At 29.5% G+C, this 20,499-nt stretch overlaps 3 protein-coding genes across 3 annotated transcripts; 1 reads left to right on the forward strand and 2 right to left on the reverse strand.

Annotated features, from left to right (window-relative positions):
- Positions 1-119: 119 nt before the first annotated feature.
- Positions 120-9,902, reverse strand: LOC114938340 (proto-oncogene tyrosine-protein kinase ROS-like). Its single transcript, XM_085481152.1, has 10 exons — positions 9,757-9,902; positions 9,023-9,113; positions 5,567-5,657; positions 4,753-5,394; positions 3,066-4,513; positions 2,525-2,944; positions 2,160-2,377; positions 1,492-1,959; positions 911-1,270; positions 120-648 (listed from the first exon to the last, which is right to left on the reverse strand). The coding sequence occupies exons 1-10, from the start codon at positions 9,841-9,843 to the stop codon at positions 601-603; spliced, it is 3,873 nt and encodes a 1,290-aa protein (XP_085337278.1). The 5' UTR covers positions 9,844-9,902; the 3' UTR covers positions 120-600.
- A 527-nt stretch (positions 9,903-10,429) lies between these two features.
- Positions 10,430-11,841, forward strand: LOC114938292 (ATP-dependent 6-phosphofructokinase-like). The gene is made up of 5 exons (XM_085481266.1): positions 10,430-10,538; positions 10,622-10,773; positions 10,846-11,035; positions 11,113-11,323; positions 11,544-11,841. Exons 1-5 carry the CDS (start codon positions 10,445-10,447, stop codon positions 11,812-11,814), a joined length of 918 nt encoding a protein of 305 aa, XP_085337392.1. The 5' UTR covers positions 10,430-10,444; the 3' UTR covers positions 11,815-11,841.
- A 631-nt stretch (positions 11,842-12,472) lies between these two features.
- On the reverse strand, positions 12,473-20,367 carry LOC114938281 (proto-oncogene tyrosine-protein kinase ROS-like). The gene is made up of 11 exons (XM_085481151.1): positions 20,139-20,367; positions 18,720-18,825; positions 17,918-18,008; positions 17,104-17,745; positions 15,533-16,862; positions 15,361-15,463; positions 14,820-15,239; positions 14,430-14,647; positions 13,762-14,232; positions 13,159-13,515; positions 12,473-12,726 (listed from the first exon to the last, which is right to left on the reverse strand). The coding sequence occupies exons 1-11, from the start codon at positions 20,223-20,225 to the stop codon at positions 12,607-12,609; spliced, it is 3,945 nt and encodes a 1,314-aa protein (XP_085337277.1). The 5' UTR covers positions 20,226-20,367; the 3' UTR covers positions 12,473-12,606.
- Positions 20,368-20,499: the final 132 nt, after the last annotated feature.

A 20,499-nucleotide genomic window follows, 5' to 3' on the forward strand; every position in this document is an offset into this window, starting at 1 on the left:
TCTATCGTAATGCTATAAGACCGAGAACTTCATTAATAAAAAAATTAATAAATTTGGAAAAAATTAATTATCATTTTTAATGACTAAAAATAAATAAAAAATGCAAGAGCGGGCTTTAAAATGTGAAATAACATATATGAAATAATTCCCAGTTTGATATTAAAAAATTCCAAAAAAACACTCAATCGATACATAATATAATGATTCGTAAATGGGGACCTAAAATTTGGACATAATTAATTACCGCTTTATTGGCTGAATCTAATTAAAAAATACAGGAGCAAGCTTTAAAATATGGGAATACGTCACTAAAATGTTCCTCAGTTTAATAATAAAAAATTTTGAAAACACAGGTGTCATTATATCTTACATAATGATACGTAATAAATGAAAATCTAAAATTTGGAAAAAATTAATTAATGCTTTAATGACCGAAACTAATTAATAAATGCAAGAGCGGGCTTCAAAATATGGGAATACGTGAATGAAATAATCCTCAGCCAAAGCTTTTATAAATCGCTCTGTCAAGGAAACGATTACGTAAAAGATTCTGTTTTGATCATTTGACACATCATTGGTAGTTAAAGATTCAGAGGTACGTTATGTTGTGCTTTCGACAAAATCTTCTAACTGTCCAGACGACGGCAACTAAGACAGAAAAAAACTGCATTTTACTAAGAATTGAAAAGAAAAAATGAAGAGAGAGAAAGAGGTGCGCATTAAAAAATATATACAAGTAATATGCAACAATTTCAAGCTTAACTTTGATTGAAAAGACGTGACTAACAATAGTGAGTCATTTTTCGATGATATAATCAAAGCTCGAGAAAAATAGAATATAACTCGAATGCATTGCAAAAGTTCAATGATTTATGCTATGATATGATCATGAAAAATTTATGATCAATACCTCTGCATATTTGATAAAATCATTTGATAATATCAGTCCTGCGTCTTCTATATTGTCTCTTAGAATTGTAATATTTTTGAGGCACTCTATAAAATTCGGTCTATTGTCTACCGCACTCCAGCATTGTTGCATAAGTTGATACAACCCCAATGGACAGTTAAGAGGTTTCGGCAGTTTGCCCCCCGTACACACATATTGCGATACTTCAGTATCATTTTTGGCAGAATAAGGGTGTTGACCCAATGACGTAATTTCCCACATAAGCACCCCGAATGACCAAACATCGCTTTGCGATGTAAATTTTTGGTACTTCAGAGATTCCGGTGCCATCCAGCGAAAAGGAAGCGGACCTTCTCCTTTCTAAAGCATAATTTTAGCACAGTTAAATTTCTTTGAAAAATTATTCTCGTTTTTTAAAGTAAACGTTATATGCACATAAAGTAGTTTCTTTTAATATAAAAATAAAAAAATAAAAATAGTTTATTTTTTTACTTTTTTAATTCACTTAAACTTGTATATAAAGTTATTAAATATAAAACTAAAAAACAATTTATCTGTTTCAAATAATTCAAAGCATTTACCATATGGTAACAAGCATTCTTGTAAAGATCTCTAGCTAGTCCAAAGTCGCTGATTTTTACAATACGATTTTCACGATTTCTGGTTGATATTAAACAATTACGACATGCGAGATCTCTATGCACAAAGTGCAGTTTTTCTAAATAGCAACAACCTCGTGCTACATCTTCGCACATAGCAAATAAGTCTTGCAGACGCAAAGAGTGTGGATCTGACAATTGCAATGTTTGACTCTCTCTCAAATATTTTAGTAAGTTTGCTGTCATTAATTCTAATATGAGCATTGGTGAATCAGTGTCCAAACAGATGCACAACAATCTTAACACATGTTTGTGGCGAAAATGGCTCATAAGTTTAGCCTCTTGCAAGAATTTTTCTTTATCTTGCGAGGAAGCATTTTCTCGTGGCATCTTTATTGCGACAGGCATTGTGTCTAATCCTTCTAAATTCTTCACAGTTCCTTTAAATACCTGCGAAGTATTTCATAATTAATACAAATCAATAATGTGCAAACTAAAAATGTTTGTATTATTTATTTTTATGAAAAATTTTGATTCTTAGAATTATTTTTATTAAAAATGTGTCTTTATCTCAAATTTTTTTTGATTAAAAAATTAAGAAAAGTCGTCAAGGATATATCTTTAAGAGTAATAGAAAAAAGGTTTTTTACATCTCCAAATTGGCCACTGCCTAGAAGCTTTGTTCGAATAATTTGCTCTTTTTTTATTATTCTCAAATTATATTTATCTAAATTATGTTGCAATTTAGAATTGTACAGCTTGTTGAGCTGAACACACTCGTGTGACAATTCACTTTGAGTTACTAATTCAATGTCGGTCATTATCGCAGGCAAAACTGGATCGTTAATTTCTTTGCATTGTCCATATGCTAATAAATAATATTATAAAATGTTAATACATTGCAAGATATAAATTATTTTCAACAAGTAAAATAATATTTCAGAATTTTTTTATATACGTCAAATTCAATAAAATAATTTGCAATCAAAGTCCAAAATTAAAGAAAGATACTTACAACAATAAAAGTAATAAACATTATAGACTGCAAGGGTTACGATAAGGCTTAATACAAATGGTAATAGTAAATAATAATAATAATGCGCAGCTAATATTTCGATAGAATCTGTCAAATCAACTTCTGCGCTTGTTTCACTCCATTCTCCAAAACCATAAGCGTTTCCAGCCTGCACACGGAATCGATATTTCTGATTCATGCCTTTCGTCATTACCCAGTGGTTATGTGTTCCGTTGTAATATAAATTCCAGTGTTTATTTGCCTGATTATCTTCTTTATAATTATTTTCGACAATTAAACCTTCCAGTCGATACAAACTCACTTGTGAATCGTGAACTTGTGCAGGCTTCCATTTTAACTGATACGTGGAATTTGGAAGTCTCGTTATCATAGGTATCCCAGGAGCACTCGGAATATCAGCTATGTTACACAAGAGTATAATTTGAATTAATTTTTTAAATTTTCTTATTCGTAAAATTATAACTTTTAAGATATTTTTAAAAAGTAAACAAATGATATTTTAATCTCTTCATTTGCTTACCAAGTGTTTTAAAAGTATAAAATCTTTCATCAAGCGGCCATATAAAATCTTCCATATGCTCGGGATATTTCAAGATCAAACGAAAATTGTAGAAAGTTCCCGGCTGTAAATTTTTTATATAATATATTACTTTGTCATTATTTTTCTCAATATCGTCCGCGATTTTCCACACCTGCATCGTAACATTTTTGTATTCCAGTTTATAATTGATCAAGTTATGGCTTGGAATCCATGAAATAGCCATACTGTTTGTACTGATTCCGCTTAAAGTCAAATTATTAGGTTCCGAGTACATATGGGCGCTTATGTCTACGCTGTCAGTGAAGAAATTACTGAAATTTGCAGGATACACACGTACGTATATCGAGTATTCTTGTCCTGGCAGCGGGGATTGAATTATTGTGAAAAACTTGCCATCTACAGTACGTTCGAGCTTAAAAAGTTGTTCGATGTGTGGCACTTGATAAGTTATTTTTCGTGTGCCATTTGAAAAAAGAATTGATTTCCAATGCACCTCGTAATTTACTTGCTGCGCGCAGTTTAGATTCTGCGGTGGCATCCAATAGATCTTCGCTAAAGTAGGAGTTAGAACTCGAACAGTTACATTTTCCGGCGCATTGAATTTGCCTGGATTAGTTTTCTGTATCACATCCTCGCCGAATTGCAAGTCCATAGAGAATTTGTCAACATAAAAATTGCTTAGTGCCAGCTTTAATCTGTACTCTGTGAATGGCGTTAAATTCTTTATTTCGTAATGACTTTTGTGCGTTTGCTCGTTCCTTTTTTTGAACTTGTTATGATCATTGTCCAAACAATGGCTTACAGAAATGATATATATAGTAGTGGGTAAGTTATACTTTTCGCAGCCGTCATTGGGATCCGGTTCCGGGAGATTTACAATGATGCTATTCGCGGTTATGTTTGTTACTTTAATAGCATAATTTTTTACTTTAGGTGTCAGACACGTTGTTGGCGGATATGGTTGCGAAGATACATCAAGAGCTATGACTGAATTTATGGGTTCTACAAAACCAATATCTTTTGGGACATGTATAAAAGCATTTTCGTTGCTTTCGATAAGAGCATATTTTTTATTTAACATATAGAGATAAACTATGGATTGGAGTTCGTCTCTACTAAACAAGTAAATGTTTGTCTTGTCAATTGTTAAGTAATTGAAAAATTTTTGATTTCCAGCGCTGAGAACCAAACGGCACTTACAACCATAAATGTCCCCTGCGATTAAATGATCTTTCGATGTCCAATACATTAACGGTTGGTCAATATTTGTGTTGTCAATCTGCATGGTGGATGGTTCTTGTAATTTGTATGGGCAGAAGCATTTATTATCTTTCTCTTCAAATAAAGATTTTTTATTTTTTCCATCGAGATCCGATTGCCTTATTACATATTGATTATTTGAATTTAATTCCATCCAGTAAATGTATCTGTAAATGTACAAAATATTCTCTACTTATTACATTATTGTATATATATTAATTGTATGTCGGAAATCAATAATCATTGTTACATATGTTTACAATTTGTGTCAATTTATTCAATAACTTATAATTTTAAATAAATAATTTTATTAAGTTATTGACTAATTGTAAAATGTGAAATAATTATACGAAATTTCTAATTAAAAGACAAATTTGTTAATTTGATTCACATACATAATATTTACCCTTTAAGTGGCACTATATTTAAAAATTTAGACTCATTTATCTGTAGGATACTATCATATTTGGCTAAGCCAGTTTGTTCCCACAATGTTAAATCTAGCTTCATAATATTTTTGGTGTGGTTGGCATCTTGTATCCAATAAAGATTTCTTGCTATCCAATCGATACAGAGATTGTGCGCAGAAGAGTCGAGATCAACTATTTTCGTGTAAATGTGATTTATTTTCATTGCGTTTACATTAAAATCGCAAGAAATTAGCTCCGACACTTCATTAATCCAATAAAGTTTATGTTCCAATGCCGAATAAATAATTTCTTTTGTTCTATATTGATTAAGGTCATAGGTTTTTAATAAATCTATACCTGATACTAATATATTATGCGATGATTTAATTAATAATAAAGGTACTGGATTTTCGTGCGGTGACAATACATTTATGCACTTTGTATAAGGACCTGCGCCATTTTCGTTATGCGCTTGTACTTGAAAATACATCATAGAAGGAGGTAAATTGGTCACTTTAAAGTGTACTTCCGTAGATAAGATATTATGGATGAAGTTTATAAACTTTTTCTGGTTTATGTCCCAATACCGGACTGTGTATTTTTGTATTTTACCATTTATGGATTTAGGTTCTTCCCATCTGGAAAGTATAGAAATATATTTTATATCTTTTACTTTTTACGAATTTTTAATAAAGTTAGAATATGTGTATATATACACACATATACTTTTTAAAGTATATTTAATATACAACTTCTATCATTAAACTTTAAAGAATGAAAGAGTAAAAGTTAGTAATTTAGATTCTTTACCTGTATCTCACAATAATGCCGCTTCTCTCGTCCAGTCTATTCTCAAATTGTATGAATACTCTAGGAGAAGTTGGCTCGCTTGGAACGTTTTCTGGACATTTTAAAAGTATGTATAACGATATACGTATAGGAATGCACCCAGTAAACACGCAGGGATCATTTACGTAATAATTACATAATGTTTTATATGTATATATTACAGATCATCATAACGAAACTGTGACGTATCGTTTATGTCAATAACATAATGAATCTATAATTGTTACATAGAATTGTTATATAATTTTAACGTTACTTTGTTATGTAACATTTATGAAATTTGGTGAATGTAAATGTGCATTCTCTAAAAGTTTCGTAAATGCTACGTAATTTTAATGACATAATTGTAACATTATGTTAAATACGTAACATTTATGTTTCTTTGTGAATGTAAATGTGCATACTCTAAAATTTTCGTAAATGCTACGTAATTTTAATGATATAATAGCAACGTTATGTTAAATACGTAACATTTATGTATTTTGGTGAATGTAAATGTGTATACTCTAAAAGTTTCATAAATACAACATAACTCTAATTACGTAATGGTAACGTTATGTTAAATACGTAATATTTATGTAGTTTGATAAATGTAAATGTGCATACTCTAAAATTTTCGTAAATGCTACGTAATTTTAATGACATAATTGTAATGTTATATTAAATACGTAATATTTATGTATTTTGATAAATGTAAATGCACATATTCTAAAATTTTTGAATATACTACGTAATTTTAATGACATAATTGTAACGTTATGTTAAATACGTAACATTCACGTATATTGGAAAATGTAAATGTGTATATTTAAAAAATTTTATTAATGCTATATAACTCTAATGACATAATTGTAACGTTATGTTAAATATGTAACATTAATATTATTTTGTTGATATCAATGTATATATTCTGTAAAAACCTTATTATAACTATTATATAATTATAATAACGAAATTGCGATGTCACATTAAATAAAAAAAGATATTGCAATTTCGTTATTATAACTATATATAACGGTTATAATAAAGTTTTTACAGAATGTATACATTGATGTCAACAAAATAATGTTAATGTTATGTATTTAACATAATGTTACAATTATAGTTATTAGAATTATATAGCATTTACGAAACTTTTAGATTATACACATTTATATTAACCAAAATACATAAATGTTACATATTTAACATAACATTACAATTATGTTATAAAAATTACGTAGCATTTACGAAACTTTTAGAGTATACACATTTACATTAACCAAAATACATAAATCTTATGTATTTAACATAACGTTACAATTATGTCATTAAAATTACGTAGTATTTACGAAACTTTTAGAGTATACACATTTACATTAACCAAAAACATAAATATTACATAACAAAGTAACGCCAAAATTACATAACAATTTTATGTAAGAATTATAGATTCATTACGTTATTGACATAAACGATACGTCATAGTTGTGTAATAATTGTTAGTTTCTTCTTTTACCGCTACGCGGTGTACGATTCTTTATCTATCTCGCATTCAAATTTTAGTCAGGAAAGTTTAAAGTTGATGAAATTGACGGTAACATCTGTGTTAATATAGAATTGAATTTTCTTATGTTGGGATCATGTCACAAAGAATAATGAGATTATTCTTTGTGACATGATCTCAACATAAGAAAATTCAATTCAGATATTGAAGTATTAAAGTGATTCCTCAGAAATCAGATAAATAAATATCCGACGAGACTGAGTGAAAATATCTTCATTATATTATTTACTTTCTGTGAAAAAAAACAACTTTTTTCACGAATAAAATAAAAATTTTTTAATATAACATTATCTTAAACTCTAAAACGCTTTCCTTAATATTTTTCGAATAGATAATCAGTAAAAACGTTTCCGAGAGCTGCTTATTATGAAACATTTCTAAAACAAATATGTGCTATCTTTTATAAAAAAATTACATAATGGTTATCATAGAGAGATTCTGTATTAGTTACGTAATTTTATAAAATTTTATGTATCTGTTAAGTTTAAATTTTATGTATTTATTACATATCATATCAGGCATAATGTTGCTGACAATTCCATCTAAACGTTACTTAATAGTTGACATAACGGTTACCAGAACCGCGAACAACTGTTTTGTAAATGGTCTGTAAAAGTTACAGAACAGTGTTTATTGGGCAGTATATGAAGTAATAAAAAATTTATAGTATTTTATAAATTTAGGTGATCAACCATTTCTAAATAAAAAGGAAAAAACATAAGCATATAAATTGCAGAGGATAAAAATTAAAAAATGATCAGTAAGGAATTTTATAATATTCAAGTAATGTATAATAATGATTTTTTGTGTGCTTCTGAGATTTAAAAACTTAATTACTGTTAATGACCAAAAACTAATATCCTATAATTGCAAAATTTTACATTTTTTATTGATTCTGAGCAGGTACGAATATCTTATAATAAATAAAAATCTGTCAACAATTAAGGGCGTCTACAATAGCTGTAGCATAAGATTGTAAAGACCGTAAGCGAAATAAATAAAATCCATTTCCTACGGATTTTGTGCGTTCTACGATCGACACGTATACACAATCACGGAAGAATTCTGGCGTTCTTAATTCTGACTGCGCGTCCGCTGTAGAACGTACGTCGTAGTCGTATAGGAAATGGATTTTTTTCATTTCGCTTACGACTGTTACGATCAACTGCTACTGTCGTTGTAGACGAGCCTTTACAACCACCCATACAGCACAGATTATTGCAATTATATTGCAGCAACGTTGCAACGTTGCAAGTTGCAATGCAACATTATAAAGACATTGCAGAGATATAAGTGCACAAAATTCCAGCACACTTGTAGCAACATGACATTAATATTTCGGAAATATTGCATGTAATCCAAATTCTATAATTTATATATCGTAATATATATAAATTAACTACAACGTATTTTCATTAATGATTTATTTACATTTATATACCTGTATATGCAACATTACTTTATGGTTGCAATAACAATGCATTATTGCAAACTCATAACATATTGCAATATTGTTGTAATATTTTGTTACAATCTTCCAAAAAGCGGACATTTTAACATTGCTGCAATTCAACAGCAATGATGTAGCAACATTTTGCAGTGAATTTGCAATATTGCAATATTGCAGTGAAAGATTGTTGTAATGTTTTTGCAATCTATCGGTGCTGTATGGGCAGTTACGTTTATGGCGTCTCAAAATTTTCTATTAGATGCTTAAGAATTTAAAAATATAAGATTTGCGACTGCTGAGAAACTATATATGTATAACAAAATAATGAGATTGACTATATCTTAAACTGTCTCTCTTAATTTCTTATAACATAATTAACTAATCAAGTCAGTTTTGGGATTGTAGACAATTTAACTCTTACCGACTTCATTTTTCACAACAACGTTATCAATATAATTCTCAACAGGTATGAGGTTTGAGGACTGATCATATATGTAGTGAGCTATGCCATCCTGTTGATAAATATATATTACATAAAGCTTGTAAATGTTCCATCAAATCTATCTTATTAAATCGGTTAATGAAAAATACATGTGCGATTAGATAGAAACTTATTTTGTAAATTATGTGGTAACTATAAGTTTTTGTAAAAACACAGTCGTAAATATCTACTTGTTAACAGTTGAAAATTTTCAGCTTTGCTAGAAATAGATCGCTTTAAACTTGTATATGATTCAGTTGACCCAAGGGCTTTTTTATTGTTTTATTTATATCAATTCGTTCATTATATACAAATATATATATATATATATATATATATATATATATATATATTTGCATTCGCATTACTATGTGTTCAACATATTATGTATTTAACAAATTATTTCAAAATGTTATATATTATGTATGTTTTGAATTATCTTCAACAAAGAAATGAGAAATTAATTTTTAAAGTTATATATGAATCGCGTACGACGTATTTATGATTGCTACGAATGTAATATTTTATTATTATTTTACAACAATGAAGACATAATTATAAAATTTTAGCATAACATGTTTCTCCTGCTGACATTTGAAAATATAAAAAAATCATGGAACTATCATGAGAAGTTTAGATCAAAGCACATGAAAAGATTTTAGCTCAAGACTTACAGGATTTTCCAAATCTTCTGACGAAAACGCGATGTGCGCTGTCATTAGTATTAACACCTTTAGTAAAACACATAATATTCTTAACATAATAACTTTTTTTATTTAAAAAGTTATTACACTCGATTCTTCTATACGATTCTATACGATTCGACTGGTAACTCACAGCACAATGTTTTATTGGTAATGATTTAGATACTTTATAGTTAATCGATGTCTCTTGATAGATTTTAATACGCCGAGTTTGTGTGCGTTTGTGTGTGTGTGTGTGTATACACATAAATAATAACTTACATATACACTAGCTTTTTCGGCCCGCGCGAAGCGCGGGCCTCAAAGCCTAGTGTCTCAACACTGACCCCGTTATTATTAGTTTTCACACAATTTTTCATTTTACAAAACCTCTTTGTATACAACATTTGTCGTATAAGATTTTGAATTTTTTTTAATGTTGCAAATTTTTCAGGGTGTGCGACGATGTGGTTTTTAAGTACTCTTTAAATTTTTTAAGTCTGTCTGTATGTCTGTCTGTCTGATCGCGAACTAATTACATATTTATGGACCGATTGAGCGGGAAAATTGTCATGTTTTTGAGACGAAGAGGGAGAAAATCTAATTTCTCAAAAATATTCATTTTAACGTTGTGCGATGTTTTTTACTACAGAGTTATAAGGAATATTGCGCTGCAATCATGGCTGAGGAAGCGCCAACTCAAAAATTTATCAAACCTGGGAGTCATAAGAGCAAAGGCATCGCCGTGTTCACCAGCGGTGGTGACTCTCAGGGTAATCAATATAGTGAAAAATAAATAATTGTATTTGAAACAAACGCAACAGTATATTCTAATTATACAAATTTTCTCGATTAGGAATGAATGCTGCTGTACGAGCCGTTGTAAGGATGGGCATTTATCTCGGGTGTAGGGTATACTTCATTAGAGAAGGCTATCAGGGTATGGTGGATGGCGGAAAGAACATCGAAGAAGCCACATGGTCGGCCGTGTCTTGCATCATCCACAGGGTACATATTGGAGAACGTTGCGTCATATGACTCGTCCACGCGTTATTTACACGCTGTATTTTTCTTCTTCAGGGCGGTACAGTGATAGGCTCCGCTCGATCTCAAGATTTCAGAGAGCGTCCAGGTCGCCGAAAAGCCGCTAAGAACTTGGTTAATCTGGGTATAACCAATCTAGTGGTGATCGGCGGAGATGGCTCTCTCACAGGTGCCAATCTGTTCAGGGAAGAGTGGTCAGATCTTCTGAAGGAACTCGTTGCGTCTGGTAAATAGAGAAAGAATTGTTTAAAAAATACATATCATATACGTCTATTCGAAGCTAACGTTACTTTTCACCCATAGGAGAAATAACTGCCGAGCAAAGCGAGAAGTACAAACAACTACACATTGTTGAACTAGTAGGTTCAATCGATAACGATTTCTGTGGCACAGACATGACGATTGATACCGATTCCGCGTTGCATCGTATCATTGAAAGTATAGACGCTATAGTTAGCACGGCTTACTCTCATCAGAGAACGTTTATAATGGAAGTTATGGGTCGTCATTGTGGGTAAGTGCACCTTTTCTTATTGAGAAAATAATTTTATTAATATTGAACAATTTTATATATATTATTGAGCAGAACATTAGTCTCCGAGAATGTAAAAAAATATCATACATGATTTACGATAAATCTCAACGATAGGTTACAATATACGAAAATAATATTTGTAATCGTTATCGCGTCGAAATTGATGTAAGATATAGATAAATGGGCTATTTTCGGCTAGGTATCTGGCTATCGTGGGCGCTTTAGCTGCGGAGGCTGACTATGTTTTCTTCCCAGAATGTCCGCCTCCCGTCGATTGGCCTGAAAAATTATGTAGAAAATTGGAGCAGGCACGTCTAATAGATTTTTCGAAATTCTATATAGATTGCGTTGCTAATTTTTCACTAACTCGGCCCAACATAAAAAATGATTTTTTTATTTCTGTACATGTCAGTTTTTGGGCTGCTAAGTGTTTCGAATTAATACTCGATCGTATACGACATTCTAAATAATGTATATTCCTCTTCTGAATATTGACGTAAAGAGGAATGCGAACGAGAGAGATTTGCTTACACTTTATTGACGCATTAATTAATATAAAGTTAAATATATATTGCTACATAGAGAGTTATTACGTCTTCGACTGATACTGAAGATGAATTAGATGACACAGAGTCTTTCAGGTACCTGACATTAGCGTCAAGTATATCTACAGAAGCCATCTATTCTTTTATTCCTGAATCCCCAACAAGTGATGAAGAGGAGCTTTGTTTTTTTATTTAAAAAAAAAATTTTTAATTTTCTGTATTTCAAGCACGCGAAGCGCGCCCTTATGTTGTCTGATACATAACAAAAATTCAGAAATTAAAATTATATACGTAACTAAAATTCAGCAAATTAAAATTATGTACGTAATAGACATTTGAGAATTAAAATTAAATTATAAAATACACATATTTGTGTATAAAAATTTAAAATTTTCTGTATTTCTTCATAATTCTTTTATTTTTTGCGTATAAACAATCTTACTTCTCCTTTTGCTTCTCTGTCGCCTTTTTTGAAGCATCGATTTCGCCGAGCTCGATAGTGAAATTTATGGCATAAACTTTTTCGATTAGACAAACATTATTAGTGATATAAAAAGTATGAAAAAAATAAAATATAAAAATATTAAAAAGAGATTTTCACATTATTGTATTTAGTTACATTATGGCTATTGTATATAATATAATATATCGATAGTTAGAATAAAAAATGGTAAAATTAATTATAAGTGTTAACAGGAGCTTTTAAAAATCACTCATTCAAGAATGCGATAACGTCGAATATTCTATGACATTTGGAGCATCATTGGTAGTTAAACGTTCGGGTGTAGGATGTGCTATACTTTCGACAGAACCTTCTATTTCTCCAGAAGACGGAAGCTAAAACAGAAAAAATATATATCCAAAAAATTTAAAAAACTAATGAAGAGAGATATATAAATATGTTGTGCGCTTTAATATCCAGTAAAAATATATTCGTAAAATCACAATTTTAAGCTTAACTGGCTGATTGTAAGTAATTTTTTGATGACACGCATATATAGCAAAACTTCACAAAATTGAATATAGCTCGAGCGCATACAAACAAAATTTGTAAAGGATTTTCAAACTTTTTTCGCAAACGTTAATATTTATCAAAAGTCAGCAATACAAACACAAATAATTAAATAAATATTAAAAATATTTTAAATATAAGCGAGAAACAAGAAATATTTTAATCAATAAATTTTCTAATCGACCTTCTAAGGTTCAATAATCTATGCTATGACATATACATAAAATAATGATAAAATAAAATTATGATAGATTCACCTCTACATATCTGATACTATCAGCCAAACTCGGTATCGTGTCTTCTATATTGTTTCTCAGAGTTATAATATTTTCTAAACAAATTGTAAAATTCGGTCTAGCATTTATTGGACTCCAGCAACGATGCATCAATTCGTATAACATCAATGGACAGTTGAGAGGTTTTGGCAGCTTGCCTCCCGCACACACATATTGCCATACTTCAGAATGATTTTTGGTAGAATAGGGGTGTTCACCTAATGTCATAATTTCCCATATAAGTACCCCGAACGACCAAACATCGCTTTGCGAAGTAAATTTTCGGTACATCAAAGATTCCGGTGCCATCCAGCGAAGAGGAAGCGGACCTTCTCCTTTCTAAAGCATAATTTTAGCACAGTTAAATTTCTTAACAAAGCCATCCCACAACTTAACAACCATCATTTTTTGAAGAAGCGTTACGTGTGTGCACATAAAGTTAATTTATCATTATTTTCCTCTATTATTATAAAAACTAAAAATACTTAACTTTTGTACATTTAAATTCACTTAAAATTGTATTGTACAATGTCATTACATGTAAAAATAAAAAACAATTTATCTCTTCCAAATAATAGTATTTACCGTACGATAGTATGCATTCTTGTAGAGATTTCTAGCTAGTCCAAAATCGCTGATTTTTACAATACGATTTTCGCGATTTCTTGACGATATTAAACAATTACGACATGCGAGATCTCTATGCACGAAGTGTAGTTTTTCTAAAGAGCAACAACCGCGTGCTACATCTTCGCACATGGCAAGCAAGTCTTGCAGACGCAAAGAGCGTGGATCTGACGATTGCAATTTTTGACACTCTTGCAAATATTTCAATAAGTCACCACCTTCCATTAATTCTGATATGAGCATTGGTGAATCATTGTCCAAACAGACGAACAACAATTTTACCACATGTTTGTGGTGAAAATAGCTCATAACTTTAGCCTCTTGCAAAATGTTTTCTTTGTCATTCGAGGAAGCATTTTCTCGTAGTATCTTTATTGCGACAGGCATTGTGTTTAATCCTTCTAAAATCTCGACAGTTCCCTGAAATACCTGCAAAATAATTCATAATTAATACAAATTAATAATGTGCAAACTAAAAATGTTTGTATTATTTATTTTTATGAAAAATTTTGATTTTTTAAATTCTTTTTATTAAAAAGTCATTATCTCAAAATTTTTTTTATTAAAAAATTAAGAAAAGTCTTCGAGGATATATCTTTAAGACTAATAGAAAATTAGCTTTTTACATTTCCAAATTGGCCACTGCCTAGAAGCTTTGTTCGAGTAATTTGCTCTTTTTTGATTATTCTCAAATTACATTCATCTAAAATATGTTGCAATTTAGAATCGTACAGCTTGTTGAGCTGAACACACTCGTGTGACAATTCACTTTGAGTTACTAATTCAATGTCGGTCATAATCGCAGGCAGAACTGGATCGTTAACTCCTTCGCGTTGTCCATACGCTGATAAATAATGTTATAAAATATTAATACATTGCAAAGTATAAATCATTTTCAACAAGTAAACAAATATTTTAGAATAATTTTTATATATGAATTTGTATGTACGAATTATATATTATGTATGAAATAAAATAATTTGCAACCTAACTCTGAAATTATGAAGTACACTTACAACAATAAAAGTAATAAACATTATAGACTGCAAGGGTTACGATAAGGCTTAATACAAATGGTAATAGTAAATAATAATAATAATGCGCAGCCAATATTTCGATAGAATCTGTCAAATCAACTTCTGCGCTTGTTTCACTCCATTCTCCAAAACCATAAGCGTTTCCAGCCCGCACGCGGAATCGGTATTTCTGATTCATGCCTTTCGTCATTATCCAGTGGTTATGTGTTCCGTTGTAATATAAATTCCAGTGTTTATTTGCCTGATTATCTTCTTTATAATTATTTTCAACAATTAAACCTTCCAGTCGATACAAACTCACTTGTGAATCGTGAACTTGTGCAGGCTTCCATTTTAACTGATACGTGGAATTTGGAAGTCTCGTTATCATAGGTATCCCAGGAGCACTCGGAATATCAGCTATGTTACACAAGAGTATAATTTGAATTAATTTTTTAAATTTTCTTATTCGTAAAATTATAACTTTTAAGATATTTTTAAAAAGTAAACAAATGATATTTTAATCTCTTCATTTGCTTACCAAGTGTTTTAAAAGTATAAAATCTTTCATCAAGCGGCCATATAAAATCTTCCATATGCTCGGGATATTTCAAGATCAAACGAAAATTGTAGAAAGTTCCCGGCTGTAAATTTTTTATATAATATATTACTTTGTCATTATTTTTCTCAATATCGTCCGCGATTTTCCACACCTGCATCGTAACATTTTTGTATTCCAGTTTATAATTGATCAAGTTATGGCTTGGAATCCATGAAATAGCCATACTGTTTGTACTGATTCCGCTTAAAGTCAAATTATTAGGTTCCGAGTACATATGGGCGCTTATGTCTACGCTGTCAGTGAAGAAATTACTGAAATTTGCAGGATACACACGTACGTATATCGAGTATTCTTGTCCTGGCAGCGGGGATTGGATTATTGTGAAAAACTTGCCATCTACAGTACGTTCGAGCTTAAAAAGTTGTTCGATGTGTGGCACTTGATAAGTTATTTTTCGTGTGCCATTTGAAAAAAGAATTGATTTCCAATGCACCTCGTAATTTACTTGCTGCGCGCAGTTTAGATTCTGCGGTGGCATCCAATAGATCTTCGCTAAAGTAGGAGTTAGAACTTGAACAGTTACATTTTCCGGCGCATTGAATTTGCCTGGATTAGTTTTCTGTATCACATCCTCGCCGAATTGCAAGTCCTTAGAGAATTTGTCAACATAAAAATTGCTTAGTGCCAGCTTTAATCTGTACTCTGTGAATGGCGTTAAATTCTTTATTTCGTAATGACTTTTGTGCGTTTGCTCGTTCCTTTTTTTGAACTTGTTATGATCATTGTCCAAACAATGGCTTACAGAAATTATATATATAGTAGTGGGTAAGTTATACTTTTCGCAGCCGTCATTGGGATCCGGTTCCGGGAGATTTACAATGATGCTATTCGCGGTTATGTTTGTTACTTTAATAGCATAATTTTTTACTTTAGGTGTCAGACACGTTGTTGGCGGATATGGTTGCGAAGATACATCAAGAGCTATGACTGAATTTATGGGTTCTACAAAACCAATATCTTTTGGGACATGTTTAAAAGCGATTTGGCTCTTATTGCCTATCTTATATATGTTAAATTCATGTTTAAAAGCATTTTCGTTGCTTTCGATAAGAGCATATTTTTTATTTAACATATAGAGATAAACTATGGATTGGAGTTCGTCTCTACTAAATAAGTAAATGTTTGTCTTATCAATTGTTAAGTAATTGAAAAATTTTTGATTTCCAGCGCTGAGAACCAAACGGCACCTACAACCATAAATGTCCCGCCCTGCGATTAAATGATCTTTCGATGTCCAATACATTAACGGTTCGTCAATATTTGTGTTGTGAATGTGCATGGTGGATGCTTCTTGTAATTTGTATGGGCAGAAGCATTCATTATCTTTGTCTTCCAAAAAAGATTTTTTATTTTTTCCATCGAGATCCGATTGCCTTATTACATATTGATTATTTGAATTTAATTCCATCCAGTAAATGTATCTGTAAATGTACAAAATATTCTCTATTTAAAAACATTATTGTATATATATTAATTGTATGTCGGAAATCAATAATCATTGTTAAATATGTTTACAATTCTGTGTCAATTTATTCAATAACTTATGATTTTCAATAAATAATTTTATTAAGTTATTGACTAATTATAAAATGTGAAATAATTATACAAAATTATTAATTAAAAGACAAATTTGTTAATTTGATTCACATACATAATATTTACCCTTTAAGTGGCACTATATTTAAAAATTTAGACTCATTTATCTGTAGGATGCTATGATATTTGGCTAAGCCAGTTTGTTCCCACAATGTTAAATCTAGCTTCATAATATTTTTGGTGTGGTTGGCATCTTGTATCCTATAAAGATTTCTTGCTATCCAATCGATACAGAGATTGTGCGCAGAAGAGTCGAGATCAACTATTTTTGTGTAAATGTGATTTGTTTCCATTGTGTTTGCATTAAAATCGTATGAAATTAACTCCGACACTTCATTAATCCAATACAGTTTATGTTCCAATGCCGAATAAATAATTTCTTTTGTTCTATATTTATTAAGTTCATAATTTATTAGTAAATCTATATCTGATACTAATATACTATGCGATGAGCTGATTAATAATAAAGGTACTGGATTTTCGTGCGTTGACGATACATTTCTGAACTTTGTATAAGGACCTGCGCCATTTTCGTTATGCGCTTGTACTTGAAAATACATCATAGAAGGAGTTAAATTGGTCATTTTAAAGTGTATTTTTGTAGATGAGATATTATGGATGAAGTTTATAAACTTTTTCTGGTGTATGTACCAAAACCGGACTGTGTATTTTTGTATTTTACCATTTATGGATTTAGGTTCTTCCCATCTGGAAAGTATAGAAATATATTTTATATCTTTTACTTTTTACGAATTTTTAATAAAGTTAGAATATGTGTATATATACATACATATACTTTTTAAAGTATATTCAATATACAACTTCTATCATTAAACTTTGAAGAATGAAAGAGTAAAAGTTAGTAATTTAGATTCTTTACCTGTAATTCACAATAATGTCGCTTCTCTCGTTCAGTCTACTCTCAAATTGTATGAATACTCTAGGAGAAGTTGGCTCGCTTGGACCGTTTTCTGGAGATTTTAAAAGTATATATATATAACGATATATGTATAGAAATGCAGTATATGAAGTAAAACTTTAGAGATTTAATTTAACAGAGATTTCAAAATTGTACATATAGATATGATAAATATATAAGGATTCCAATTTCAGTAATTGAAGAAATATAAAATGAGACAATATTTTGAATTATTAATAAAAACATATAATATTTTAGTTTTTTAGATGACCATTATTTCTAAATAAGAAGGAAGAATTATAAGCATAAATTACAGAGGATAAAAAAATTTAAAATGTGATCAGTAATGATTTTTAGAATATTGACTAATTATAAAATGTGAATTGAAATAATATAATAGTGACTTTTTGCGTGTTTTTGAGATTTAAAACTTAATTACTATTATAATGACTAAAAACTATATAATACTCCATAATAAAAAAATTTTACATTTTTTATTAATTCTGAACAGAACGAATATTTTATAATAAATAAAAACCAATAATTATAGACAGTTATGTTTTTATAGCTTCTCAAAAATTTCTATTATTGCTTAAGAATTTAAAAATATAAGATTTGCGACTGCTTAGAAACGATTTATAGCAAAATAATGAGATTGACTTTATCTTAAACTGTTTCTCTTAAAGAACAAAAAAATGAAATAAACTAAAATTAATTTTTTATAACATAACTAATCAAGCCAGTTTTAAGATTGAACTCTTACCAACTTCATTTCTCACAGTAACGTTATCAATATAATCGTTATCAATATAATTCTCGACACGTTTGATCTTTGAGAACTGATCGATTGTATAGTGGGTGACATAAACCTGTTGATAAATATGCATTGTATATTTAGCTTATAAATGCACGATCTCGTAATCCCGTCAAATCGGTTAATGAAATATACATGTGCGATTAGATAGAAATTTATTTCGTGAATTATGTAGTGAATATAAATCGTTGAAAGTAATAAAAAGGCAGAGTTTTAAATATGCGATAAATTAATAAATATGCGATAAATATCTGTTAATTGTTTAAAGAACTTGCAGCTATTAGAAAAGGATCGCTTTAAACTTGTACACGATTCAGCTGAAATCGCGAATTTTTTTAAATTTTATTTACGATTCATTTATTAACAAATTTTTTTCAAAAGAAATACGTAACAAAATATGTAATAAAAATTTTACATTATCTTTAATAAAAAATGGGTAATGAATTTTTAAATATATAAATCGCTTACGGCGTACTTAATAAGACTATATATAATATTCTATTATTATTAACATATGTACACAGTAGTAAAGATAATTACAAGACTTTAACATGTTTCGCCTATTGACATTAGAGAAAATTCAAAAAATTATATAATTATTAAATAATTCACTTATTTAAGGGGATTCTAAACGGTTGGCCGAACTCCGACGAATGCTTTGAGAAGTCAGTTGTTTTTTTCCTTTTTTATTAACAAAATATGAGGTTATATAGATAAATTATAAATCTATTTATTGGCTATACGGATTGTTTTTTTTACTTGAAATTAGAACGCTTTGCCTTTTGTTAATATTAATACTTTAATTTGTACAGGAAAAAGATTTATCAATCTGTATAGTTTCAAATTTCTTGATTACAAAATAAGAATCCATAATTCTGTAATCAAGAAATATAAGACTATACAGATTGACAAATCTTTTTCCTATGAATTACATATATAGATGTAAGTAAAATTTTTAAAAATCCTTTCAAGTAAATTGATAGATAGAAGTAAATAGATAGATAAATATTTTATTAATTATTAATAAATTATGTATTAAATATTATAACGAAATTATAAATGTCATTTCTTATTCTTAAATACAACAACACGTGTAACATTTAAGTTGTAATATACTTTAATAATTAAGTTTAATTTTCTATATACATATATAAAACATGAATTTTTTAATGTTTAATTAATAAACTTAATAAACTTTATATATATTTTTATAGCATTAAAACTCTTTAGTTACGTATTACAGTTTCAATTACATAGGTAATCTATCATCTGTAATATATTATATCAAATTAATTTTTTTTATAATGTAAATGTTTTATTAGTGAAAAGTTTAGAGAGCACATAAAAATACTTTTTCTGAAGACTTACAGGTTCCCTCACATCATCTGACGAAAGTGCGATGTTCGCTCTCATTAATATTAACACTTTTAGTAAAACATATAATATTTTTAACATCTTCTTTTAAAATGTTTGCACTCGATGCTTTTACACGATTCTCAACTGGTGACTTACAGCTATCAATGTTTTATATTGAATGATTCAGATACTTATTTAGTTAATTGAACCGAGATGTCTCTTGATAGATTGTAGCACATGTCGAGTTTATGTGCGTTTGTGTGTGTGTATGTGTGTGCAAATAAATAACGAGTTTTTTGATCTCCGAATATTTTTTTTTAAGACTTTCTCACATAACTGATTATATCGATTTATTATTAATTATTAAAATGTT

The sequence above is a fragment of the Nylanderia fulva genome, unplaced genomic scaffold (assembly GCF_048542155.1).
Source record: "Nylanderia fulva isolate GAGA-0341 unplaced genomic scaffold, ASM4854215v1 Scaffold17, whole genome shotgun sequence".
In the NCBI taxonomy this organism is placed as follows: domain Eukaryota; kingdom Metazoa; phylum Arthropoda; class Insecta; order Hymenoptera; family Formicidae; genus Nylanderia; species Nylanderia fulva.

Excerpts from the sequence above, each read along its gene's own strand:
- LOC114938340 (XM_085481152.1), bottom strand. The coding sequence starts at position 9,843 with ATGTTAAGAATATTATGTGTTTTACTAAAGGTGTTAATACTAATGACA. Across the intron at positions 9,114-9,756 it reads CAGAAGATTTGGAAAATCCT|GATGGCATAGCTCACTACAT; the intron begins GTAAGTCTTGAG and ends ATTTATCAACAG. Across the intron at positions 4,514-4,752 it reads AATATAGTGCCACTTAAAGG|ATACATTTACTGGATGGAAT; the intron begins GTAAATATTATG and ends GTACATTTACAG.
- LOC114938292 (XM_085481266.1), top strand. The coding sequence starts at position 10,445 with ATGGCTGAGGAAGCGCCAACTCAAAAATTTATCAAACCTGGGAGTCAT. Across the intron at positions 10,774-10,845 it reads TGTCTTGCATCATCCACAGG|GGCGGTACAGTGATAGGCTC; the intron begins GTACATATTGGA and ends TTTCTTCTTCAG. Across the intron at positions 11,324-11,543 it reads GTTATGGGTCGTCATTGTGG|GTATCTGGCTATCGTGGGCG; the intron begins GTAAGTGCACCT and ends ATTTTCGGCTAG.
- LOC114938281 (XM_085481151.1), bottom strand. The coding sequence starts at position 20,225 with ATGTTAAAAATATTATATGTTTTACTAAAAGTGTTAATATTAATGAGA. Across the intron at positions 18,826-20,138 it reads CAGATGATGTGAGGGAACCT|GTTTATGTCACCCACTATAC; the intron begins GTAAGTCTTCAG and ends ATTTATCAACAG. Across the intron at positions 18,009-18,719 it reads TACTGTGAGAAATGAAGTTG|AAAACGGTCCAAGCGAGCCA; the intron begins GTAAGAGTTCAA and ends TAAAATCTCCAG.